General features: G+C 37.1%; 1 protein-coding gene across 2 annotated transcripts in view; it reads left to right on the top strand.

Annotated features, from left to right (window-relative positions):
- The first annotated feature begins 1,465 nt into the window (after positions 1 to 1,465).
- Positions 1,466 to 12,154, top strand: part of NUP107 (nucleoporin 107) — a 48,537-nt gene continuing 37,848 nt past the window's right edge. The window contains exons 1-6 of one of the 2 annotated variants that reach the window (XM_027593273.2): positions 1,466 to 1,638; positions 3,430 to 3,521; positions 4,012 to 4,098; positions 4,904 to 5,019; positions 7,551 to 7,695; positions 11,804 to 11,907. In XM_027593273.2, coding sequence (XP_027449074.1) covers positions 1,631 to 1,638; positions 3,430 to 3,521; positions 4,012 to 4,098; positions 4,904 to 5,019; positions 7,551 to 7,695; positions 11,804 to 11,907 — 552 coding nt within the window. In that variant the 5' untranslated portion in view covers positions 1,466 to 1,630. The remainder of the gene's footprint in view (positions 1,639 to 3,429; positions 3,522 to 4,011; positions 4,099 to 4,903; positions 5,020 to 7,550; positions 7,696 to 11,803; positions 11,908 to 12,154) is intronic. The other variant, XM_027593274.2, reaches the window with a different exon arrangement.

The following is a 12,154-nucleotide window of genomic DNA, read 5'->3' as shown; positions in this document are numbered from 1 at the left end:
GAACATTGGGCTAATCCTTTGACCCAAACTGCTCTTCCTCCTTATTGTGTGCATTATGGTCAATCACTTCAAATACATTATATGAATAAAACACACTGGAATTCAGTTGCCAGGGGACACATGGCAAGAACATGAAGCACTGACTCACAGGGTGAATAAATTTGCTCCAGCACCACAAAATCATTAGGACCAGATTTCACTTTCTATAAAAGAGGAAGTGCACTTTTGTACAGGAATATTTGGAGACAAGAATGAGAGAGCACAAGGGCAGGACTCATCAAGTAGGTTATTGAAAGAGGAGACTTCTTTTAAATTTAAATTTTAGTTAGTGAACATACAGTGCAATATTGGTTTCTGGAGTAGAGTTCAATGATTCATCACTTACATACAACACCCAGTGCTCATCACAAGTGCCCTCTTTAATACCCATCACCCATCTAGCCCATCGTCCACCCATCTCCCTCCATCACCCCTCAGTTTGTTCTCTATTGTTAAGAGTCTCTTATGGTTTGTTTCCAAAAAAGGAGACTTTTGAGGACTACTACGTGAAGTGGACATTTGGCATCTCATTGTTTATCTTTGCAATAACTCTCTGATAAAAGTGTTACCTCCATTCTACAGATGAGGGGGGAATATGTGCAGGAGGAGGGTTCAAGCCTAGATAGAGTCCAAAATCACTTTTCCCCCCAAAAATGTCATGTGGTCTTAGTGTCAAGAGGCCTTCTGGTACATTACCTAGGATTGCAGCAGAGTATAAAAAGGTAAGGAAAAACTTGGACTGATTCCTTCGGGGCCAGAATATACTACTTTTTGGCTATAGGGGCACTTTGAAATAGAGGGCAATACCATCACCCTTTATGCTTTTTTTGTATGTTTATTTCAAGTTTTTATTTAAATTTAAGTTAGTTATTACAAGACATATGCTGTAATATTAGTTTCAGGAGTAGAATTTAGTGATTCATCACTTACATATTACTCTTTATGCTTTTTAAGACAGGTGATCTTTTTCTCCTTAATAGGGAAAAATATCAAGTAAAAAACGAACAGCTGCTATGGAAAAGAATTTCAAGCATCTTAGGTGGGTTACACGACAATTCAAACAAGGTGAGACTGACAGGGACCCCTGAGGTGGAGGGCAGAGTCTGCACGTCTGAATTCCAAGTCCAAGATTCCTTCTTACTAAGAATGCCAGGAAATGACTGCACCGTTTCTCTAGACTGTCAACATACGTCGACTTTCCCTTTAGGATCATCTGGCGGTTGGACCACGCCCACAAATACCCGTCAGGCAAAGCGGCCGCCGCGCCTCCGCGCTAGACCCCTCAGGCTCCGCTCCCTGCCCGGTCCAGCACTGCCGCCTCGGCCGGGCCGGCTCGGCCTGGCGCCATCACACGCTAGCACAGCCCTCGCGCCTGCGCAGGCCGGACCGGCGGAAGTAGGCGGAAGTCGTCGTGCGTGCGCTCGATGGGAAAGCTGTTTCTTCTTCCTCCCTCCCCCTTTCCTCTAGGGCGGCATTTCTTGGACATGCTTCCGGGTCGAAGGGTTTGGTTCCGGAGAGCGGGAAGGCTGAAACGGGGTGATTAAACTGGAGACGAGTTTGCGAGATTCTCGTTGGAGAGAAGACCGTGGCCATGGACAGGTCAGTCCTGGTGGTACTGGCCAAGCTCGGAGACTTGCCCCTCCTGCTTGTTGGCGGAACAAAATAGGTGAAATCCAACTCTCAGAGGAAGCCGGGGAGGGCCCGGGTGCTAACCCTAAGACTGCTTTCCCGCGGTAGGGGGCTCTGTAGATGATGGGAGAAAGGCCGCTTGGGTCGGGCTGGGTATAGACGGTGATAATGCCCAGCGTTCTCGCGGCGGCTCTGCCATCTGTTTTGTGTTTTCGCGCGACATTTTTCGGTCCTGGGGTGGGCGGATAGGAGGTGGCCCGGCATTCGAGATGCTGAGTGACCTGCCCGAGATCACAAAGCCAGTCAGTGACGGAACTGGGTTCTCAACCCAGACTTTCTGATTACAAGTTCCAGCATCAGAGAGTTACTGAATTGAGTTCGTTTAATCACCCTGGCACTATGCTAGCTACCTGCGACATAGGTGAGTTATTCTATGTTCTTGGCCACGGGGAATTGGTTGTATAGTGGAGGAGATATCCTAGCAGTGCAAAGTGATGTGTTTTGACTATTCTGTGAGAAGAGAAAATGAGGATGCGGTTAAGTCCACCTGCCACGGGAGGCAGCAGGAAGACTTCTCAAAGGAGGTAACTTTCTAGTTAGTCTGAACAATAGTAGCCAACATTGAGTGCCTTAAACGCTTTAAATATATTACTAGCTAATTTAGTTTTCCTACAGTCCTTTGAGGGTAGGTACTATGATCCTCTTTTCATAGATAACACTGGGGCTAAAAAGAGCTTAAGAACTTGGTCACAGTTAGGAAGCTAATAAATAGAAGAACTAAGCTGCCAGCCTGGATCAATGTGTCTCCAGATTCCAGGCGGCTCTTTCTGGTGAGTTAAGTGTTCACCAGGTGGGTGAACAAGGGGGCAAATGTAGGCCTCTGTAGAAGAAACAACATGTACGGGGTGCAAGAATATGAAAAGGAATGCGTTGTGTAGCCGAATGGTCACATGCAATATGTGTTTGTATGGGGATGTTGGTTGCTGAATATGAGGCTGAACTGGTAAGCTGGGGTTAGTTAGATTGTAAAAAACAAAGGAAATTTGGACTTGATTCTGTAAGCCAGAGAGATTCCGTAGGCTTTAGAGCTACCTGAAGGTTTAGTGGAGGAAAAGCATATTAGATTCTTGTCTCAAAATACAGGTCTTTTAATTCACACAAGTTATATTTTAGACCTTGGACTGAGAATGGTGGGAGATCAGAGGCACTGTGACTGCAAGTAGTACTGAGACCAGAGACGTCATTAGTGTACTCTGGGGAGAAATAACTTGAAGGATCATTTCTCTCCAATTTACTAGAATTCTCTTTTACTTAGCCTGCCATTTCGTCAGTCCAAACAACAGAATTTTTCACAGTACCCCTGGTTTGAAACATTTGGAAACTACAGAATATTCTATTAAGAGAGAGTTCCTGTAATTTTAGGGAACTCCTCAAATTAACAGAAGAAAGGCCTGCCTTCCTGAAGCACTTATGTAAAATAGTGTTATAGATTCCAAGTGTTGAAATCATTCCATAGGCAAAAATAACATAGTGAGTACTAGAAACTCAAAGATGCCTGTGCAGGAAAAATTTGAGAGGGACTTTGAAGGATAAGCAAGATTTGGAAACAAAGAGCACTGTCAACCAAAAGCTCAAAGACTTGGCTACTGGGATGATCTATACCTTGATTGACCCAGGGTCCTTTGCTCCAGTCATTGATAAAGTTCTTTGCAGATGCTACATTCTCATTTCATTCACATGAACTTAATGATACTATTTTAGGAGTGGCTATGGAGAGATGTCATCCCCTGTGATCCGGGAGGCAGAGGTGACTCGGACTGCTCGGAAACAGAGTGCTCAAAAAAGAGTTTTAAGTATCCTTTGCATTTTAAGTATTGTTATACAAATTGCAATATGCTTGGAATCAGGATTATAGAATTTCTTTTTATGAGAGATACTAAACACTCGCTATTATAACAAAGTGCTGTGGAAATTAGTTTTTTAAGTCCCCAGATATGTTATTTGGTAAATTAAATGCTGAAATTCAATGAGATTAAGATTTGTGTTACCCCAAAAATAAGGATGTTCTGTTTTACTGTTATCATATTGTCATTAGCTTCTGCTAAGATTAGATATCCCTTTTTTAAATTTGAAATGTAAGGACCATGTGTAGTAATCTAAGACTGATATTTAAGAAATTAAGTAGTAGAGGGAGTTATTTACTCTTTGCATAGAATAAATGGTAGCCATAAAAACCTTGTTCTTAAAAAATGTATTCACATATTTATATAATGTAAATATGATTAATTTGAACTTTAATGGTGTCTTTTCTATGTGGAAAACTTTTCTTAACGCTTCCTATAGTTCGGCCATCCCAAGATGAAATTTTTGCTACTACTACACCAAGAAATCAGGTTATCCCTCGGACTCCCAGTTCATTTCGACCACCTTGTAAGATTTTTTGCTTTTAAAGCATTTAATAATAATAATAGTAACTGAGGTTAAAACTTAAAATACACATAATAAATATAATCTTTGGTTATGATATCAATAATTAACAAATAATAATGATTGCAGTTACTATTTATTGAATTCTTAGCATGTATAAGGTACTGTACTTTACATAAATACACAATGACTGTAACGTAAGTATTATCTCTATTTTGCCAAAACAAAGTGAGACTTGGAGAAACTATTCGGTAAGGATAGCATGGCTGAGCAAATATGTAAGTAATGGAATCAAAATTCAAGCAAGGATTTGTATACTTCAAAGGCTATGCACTGTACAACAAATGGCCTCTTCTGTATGCTTTATAAAATTAGAATATGAAGAATCTATGGACTTACTCATGTCTTTTTTTTTTTTTTTTTTACCACTCAGTTATGTTTTAACAAAAGCATCTCTATTTGCAGTAAAAATTTTTCCTGATGGGCTCAGTAGTACCAAAAGCCGAAATTTAGAAAAATAAGTTAAATCTTCATATCGTGGAAATGTTAATATTTAAAGTATTTACTGTTTAGAACCTACATAATTAAAAACAAAGTTATTGGGGCACCTGACTGGCTCAGTCAGTAGAGCATGTGACTCTTGGTCTTGGGGTTGTGAGTTTGAGCCCACGTTGGGTGTAGAGATTACTTAAATAAATTTTAAAAATTAAAAAAAAAACCCAACAAAGTTATTTATTATTTGATTGTTTTGTTTTCAGAATCACTGTTCATGTGCTTTAGATTCTTTTTACTAACCTCTTATTTGTAGTTACTCCACCCAGCCGAAGCTTACTCAGGCATCCAGATGTTTCCTGCATTCTTGGAACGGGAGGGAGGTCTCCCCGGCTTACACAGTCTTCAGGGTTCTTGGGAAACCTGTCTATGGTATGTAGGAAAGCAGGGCTGAAAATATTTCCACCTTCATATAAAAGTATGATATTGAGCTGAAAAGCCCTTAGTGAGATTTGAAGTCATAGTCATCAAGAGTAACTAGGTGATGGAGATTGAAATAAATTTTTGGTTAGGCTTTCAGAAAACAAACCTAAAGCATCTCATGTCACAGATGGAAGCTGCAACACCAAAAACATTTAGATGCAGATAGAATGCGTTAATCTGATAGTCTCCTGATCCAAAGAAATAATTGGTGGGTTGCTAATAGCTATAAAAGCTGAGTCCTGTTTTGAAGCATAAAACAGTAGGAAGCCAAGAGTAATGGATGAAGAATAGCATAAGGAAGAGAAGACCATGCATTAAAGGAAAGAAAAGAAAAATGTTGGGAAAAGTAGATGAGACACTCTTCGGAATCATTGTGGTACAGTATTTAAAATAGAAGAAATGTCATATAAACTGATACAGATTGACTTGACCTAGGTGTTTAAAATATCCTCTAGAAAAAGAAAGGATTGTATCTGAGACAGAAACAGAAGAGTTCTGTTGGAGTAGTAGAGTATGATGGCTAATTTAATGCTAAAAAGATAAAAACGGTCCTTCTATATTTGCCTCTGTGCTTATTAAAAAGGCACAGGAATTTTTACACACTCTTGAAATTGTCTAGATTAGGTGTTTTTTGAAGAATGGTTTCGCATGGAAATAAGTCAGTCAGAGAAAGACAAGTATCATACGATCTCACTGATAGGAGGAATTTGAGAAACAAGACAGAGGACCATAGGGGAAGGGAGGAAAAAATGAAACAAGATGAAACCAGAGAGGGAGACAAACCATAAGAGACTCTTAATCTCAGGAAACAAACTGAGGGTTGCTGGAGTGGTGGATGGGAGTGGGGTGGGAGGGATGAGGTGACTGGGTGATGGACATTGGGGAGGGTATGTGCTATGGTGAGCACTGTGAATTGTGTAAGACTGATGAATTACAGACCTGTACCTCTGAAACAAATAATACATTATATATTAAAAAAAAAAAAAAAAGATAGTGGGAAGGGAAAAATGAAGGGGGGGGAAATTGGAGGGGGAGACAAACCATGAGAGACTATGGACTCAGAAACAAACAGGGTTCTAGAGGGGCGGGGGTGGGGGGATGGGTTAGCCCGGTGATGGGTATTAAAGAGGGCACGTTCTGCGTGGAGCACTGAGTGTTACGCACAAACAATCATTGAACACTACATCAGAAACTAATGATTTAATGTATGGTGACTAACATAACATAATAAAATTAAATTAAAAAAAAAAAAGAATGGTTTTGCATGTTAAACCTCTCCTTGTCTTAAAAGGTTAAATTGACCTTTAAAATGTTTATTGTTGTCTTACAGATAATGTCTAACAGTGATCTAGCCATTGAACAGTTTTGCTCTGCATATGAATCTGGTTTATTTTGGCAGTGTTTACCTTATTCTGCTTGAAAACATGAATGAATTGACTGCATCTGGGTTTAAGCAAAAGAAGATAACTTATTTACTGTTTTAGAACTGCAAGATTAGTAGTAAAATTCTTACTGTTTTAAAGCCCAGGACAGAGTAAATATGTATTGATTATTATAAAATGTTTGGGTTTAGATATACATTTTTATTGTTGCTTGTGCCTAGATTTTAAATAAAGGCAATTTTTTTTAAATAAAGGTTAAAATTGTTAAAAGATGGATTTTAAATAAAAACAGGGACATGTTTTTAAACATTTTAGACATGTCCAAAAATAGTAGAATAAGCCCCCATGTTCTCATTGCCCAGTTGTCAATATATGGCTTATCTTGTCTCATGTACACCCACAAGCCTTTCCCTCCGTTACTTTACAACTCCCAGGTTTCACACCCCTTTACTCATAAATGCTTTTTTCATATGTGTCTCTGAGACATAAGGATACATTTCTTTAACATAGTGCTATTAACATATCTAACACCGTATACACACACACAGTATTTCCTTTATCATTTCAAATATCCATTTTGTATATATATTTTTTCATTGTATATATTTCATTAAGTGTTCACATTTCCTCGGTTATGTCAATTTTTTTAAGTTGGTTTGTTTAAATCAGGCTTCAAATAAGATAAACACATTGCATTTGCTTGGTATGTCTCGTCTTTTAATCTGTAAATTCCTCCATCATCCCTTTTATTATAATTTATATGTTGAAAAAACATATAAATTTGTCATTTGTCCTGTATAACTTCCCAATAGTGAAAAACTGTTGCGAACTTAGAACAGTAGGACCACCATATTTTACCTGCTAATATCAGCTTACATAGTACAAAATGCGATGTTTATTGCCTTTAAAATATATATGGAGTAGTACAAAGAAGAAAACAGTCATGAAAGCTGTGATTTCCTTAACAAAATAGCCTGTGGCTATCTCTTAAATATGAAAAACATATATAGGTTTAAAAAAATTTAGCAATATTAAGGCTTTATTCCCTCAATGGCAGTAGCTCATTACTTTTCTGTATCTTCCTTGTTTTTTTTTAAGGTAACTAATCTGGATGACAGTAATTGGGCCACTGCATTCACATCACAGCGATCAGGAACCCTCACAAACACAGAATCCCACAGTGTAACAGAGGACGTAACTCTCAGTGCTGTTATGTTACGTGAGGATGATCCTGGTGAAGCTGGTAAATGGCTTTGAGCTTTTAATGAAGTACCCTATTTCTTTACTAAGATGAAGGAAACTATCTCTTGTGAATGTCATTATAAAGTATTTTTTGTTAAGCTCATTAGTTATGGTAATGCCTGAGCCATTTGATGTAGTAGCTCTGGAAGGTTGAGAACCTCACCTTAGTTCTCAGTTGGAGCGTCTTGCTTCAGTGTAAATACCTTGTCAGGTTAGTAGACAAGTCTCATATCTTTATTCTTCCACATTTGTTATGTTGAAAGAACATCTCTTTTTCTTTAGGTTCAGTTTTTATCTAATACTGTTGACATATTTTGACGTGGATGCTAATGCTGTTTATTTGCTTTTTTCAGATAGTATTGTGACCTTTCTAGTTTTAGATTGGTTATACTATTCCCTTTTGGAAAAAAAAGTTTGCTTTCCATGTGTCTGTGTGTACTCATTATTACACAGGTTCTTCACTTTATCATCATCATAAGCTACCATATAATGGTGAGAGTCAATGTGCTTACCTCCGCATGAACATTATCTTTTGTAATGGTCCATTAAAGAGTTACAATAACTCTTCCCATTTGGGGGGAAAGGAAATTGCTGCTCATGGTGGCTAACCTGTTTAAGCTCACCTGGCTAGGAAGTGATTGGCACCAGGATTTGAAACTAAGTTTGATTTTACAGCCCTTCTCTTAACACGGTGGTAATCACTGCTTCCTTATAGTATCTGCCAGTAATAAGTACTTAAATTTTGAGTGATTCAGAAATCCTTTATACTGAATCTATAAAATATAAAAAATGTTCATTTTTTATTATGAATAATGGATGAGACCTTTGATATAGTACTTTAGTAGAGTGTATGTATTTTCCCTGAGTAGAACACGTCATCTTAGTATCTGTTATAACTTTCTCAGCTACCTTGTTATGTGTTTAAAATGCAATTCAGATATTTTAAAATTTGGCTCACATTTTTATAGTAATTGTTGACAGATCAGATTAATACCCAACACAACTTTGGGCTCTTAAAAGACATGTAGGTAACAAGAGAAAAAATAGATACATTGGTCTACATAAAAGTCTAACATTTCTATGCATCAAAAGATATAATCAGCAGAGTGAAAAGGCAGTCCACAGAATGGGAGAATATATTTGCCAATCTTCTATCCGATAGGAGGTTAATATCTAGAATGTAGAAAGAACTGCAGCTCAACAACAACAAAAAACAATGCAATTTAAAAATGGGCAAAGGACTTAAATAGACATTTCTCCAAAGAAGATATAAAAATGGCCAGTAAGCATATGTTAAGATGCCCAACATTACTAATCATTAGGGAAATGCAGATCAAAACTGAAATGAGACCACCTCACACCCATTAAGATGGATACTACCAAATCAAAACAAAACAAAACAAAAAACGGGAAATAAGTGTTGGCAAGGATGTGGAGAAATTGGAGGCCTTGTACATTTGTGGGAATGTAAAATTGTGCAGTGCTATGGAAAGCAGATGGCGATTCCTCAAAAAATTAAAACTAGAATTACCATATGATCAGCAATTCTACTTTTGGGTATATGCCCCCAAAAACAAATCAGGATCACAAAGAGATTTGTATACCCTTGTTTGTAGCCCCATTATTCATAATAGCCAAAAGGTAGAAGCAACCTAAATGTCTGTTGATGGATGAATGGATAAATAAATGTGTTATCTACATACTGTGGAATATTGTTCTACCTTAAAAAGTAAGGAAATTCAGACACATACAACATGGATGAAACTTGAGGACGTTTTGCTAAATGAAATAAGCCAGTGATGAAAGAGTACTGTATGATTCCATTTATATGAGGTACCAAAAGTAATCAGACTCCTAGAAAGTAGAATGATGATTGTCAGGGACTAGAGCAAAGAGAGGAATGGAGTTATTTAATAGGTACAGAGTTTTAGGGTTTTTTTCAACTGAGATATAATTGACATATAACGTGTAAGTGTAAGGTGTGCAACATTGAATTGATGTATTTACATATTGCACTGTGATTATTAGTGTTAGCTAACACCTCCATCATACCTTCACATCACAGAATTACCATTTCTTTTTTGGGGTGAGAACATTTAAGATCTAGTCTCTCAGCACCTTTGAACTGTATATAATACAGATTTGTTGACTATAATCAATGCTAGGCATTAGATTTCCAGAACTTACTCATCTCCTAACTGCAAGTTTGTACCCTTTGACCAGCATCTCCAATTTTCTTACCCCCTAGCCCTAGTAACCACTGTTCTGCTCTTTGTTTCTATGAGTTTGGATTTTTTAAGAGTCCATATGTAAGTGTTATATAGTATTTGTCTTTCTCTGTCAGATTTATTTCACTTAGCATAACGTTCTCAAAGTCCACCCATGTTCTCGCAAGGGGCAGGATTTTCTTCTTTCTCATGGCTGAATAATATTCCATTGTATGTATATACCACTTCTTTATGCATCTATCTTGTGATGGACACTTGGGTTGTTTCCATATCTTGGCTACTATGAATAATACTGCAGTGAACGTGGGAGTGCAGATATCTTCAATATCCTGTTTTCATTTCCTTTGGATATATATGCAGAAGTGAGATTATGGTTTCACATGGTAGTTCTTTTTAAAATGTTTTGAGGAACCTCCATACTCTTCTGTACTACTGAACCAGTTTACATACATAAAATATGCATAAAAGTTCCCATTTCTCTACATTGCAGCAGTTATTATTTGTCTTATTAATCATAGCTGTCCTGACTGGTGTGAGGTGATAATTTCATTGTGGTTTTGATTTGTATTTTTCTGATAATTAGTAACATGGAGCATCTTTTCATGTATTTATTGGCCATTTGTAGGTCTTTGGAGAAATGTATTCAGTTCCTCTACCCATTTTTTAGTCAGACTGGGGCTTTTTTTGTTGTTATTGAATTGTGTGAGTTCTTTATGTATTTTCGAATTAGCCTCTTAGCAGATATATGGTTTGCAAATGTTTTCACTCATTCCATAGATTGTGTGTTTGCTTTTTCATTTTGTTAATTGTTTCTTTTTTTGTTGTTTTTAATTTATTTATTTATTATATGTATGCATACATGTTTTATTCATCTTCTGTATGTATATTTTATTCAATTTCCATGTGTCTATCTTAAATTTTACGTAATTTTTTAAAAATTTTATTATGTTATGTTAGTCACCATACATTACGTCATTAGTTTTTGATGTAGTGTTCCACGATCCATTGTTTTCGAATAACACCCAGTGGTCCATGCAGTACGTGCCCTCCTTAATACCCATCACTGGGCTAACCAATCCCCCCATTCCCCTCAGTTTGTTAATTGTTTCTTTTGCTGTACAGAGCTTTTTAGATTGATGTAGTCTCACTTGTTGACTTTTGCTTTTGTTTCTTGTATTTTTGGTGTCATATCCAAAAAATTGTTGCCACAACCAATGTCAAGGAGCTCTTTGCCTATATTTTTTTCAAGGAGTTTTATGGTTTCAGGTCTTATGTTTAAGTCTTTAATCCATTTCAAGTTAATTTTTGTGAGTGGTATAAGATAAGGGTCCAATTTCATTTTTCTGTATGTGGTCACCCAGTTTTCCCAGCACCATTTATTGAAAAGGCTAACCTTTCCCAAACTGAGTATTCTTATTTCCCCTGTCAAAATTAGTTGACTGTACATGTGGGAGTTTATTTCTGGACTCTTTTCCATTGGTCTGAGTGTCTGTTTTTTTGCCACTATCATACTGTTTTGATTACTAAAGGTTTGTAGTATAGTTTGAGATCAAGAAGTATGACGCCTCCAGCTTTGTTCTTAGGATTGCTTGGGCTATCCTGAGTTGTAGTTTTGCAAGATGAAAAGAGTTCTGTGGGTAGATGGTGGTGATGGTTGCACAGCAGTGTGAATGTACTTAATGCCACTGAACTGTACACTTAAAAATGGTTCAGATAGTAAAAATTTGTTATATTTATCTTACCACAGTTATAATTTTTAAGAAAATACAGGAGTAAAAAAAAAAAAGGATGTGTAGCTGTGTTTTTAAGTTTTCAAAGAAACAAAATTACCCAGGAGTATGTCACTTAATTTTTGTTCCTTTTCTTTTTGATGTGTTCTAGCATCCATGAGTATGTTTTCTGATTTCCTGCAGTCTTTCTTAAAGCACTCTTCATCTACAGTTTTTGACCTTGTAGAAGAGTATGAAAACATTTGTAGTTGTCAGGTAAGTTAATTTCACACCAAGTTAATTTGGTCAAACTTCAGTACTCTTAGTTTTTTGAACAGGCTCAACCTATGAATTTCTATACTGTATTTAAGGGGGATATCTTAGGGGTATAGTGGCAGGGGTGCCATGGTTGGGAGGTTAGCCAGAGCAACTCTGCTTTTTGCATATTGAAGGTCCTTTTATTTTTTTATTTTTTTAAAGATTTTATTTATTTATTTGAGAGAGAGAGAATGAGAGATAGAGA

Source organism: Zalophus californianus, chromosome 9 (assembly GCF_009762305.2).
Source record: "Zalophus californianus isolate mZalCal1 chromosome 9, mZalCal1.pri.v2, whole genome shotgun sequence".
Taxonomy (NCBI): domain Eukaryota; kingdom Metazoa; phylum Chordata; class Mammalia; order Carnivora; family Otariidae; genus Zalophus; species Zalophus californianus.
This window is presented reverse-complemented; position numbering and strand designations above follow the sequence as displayed.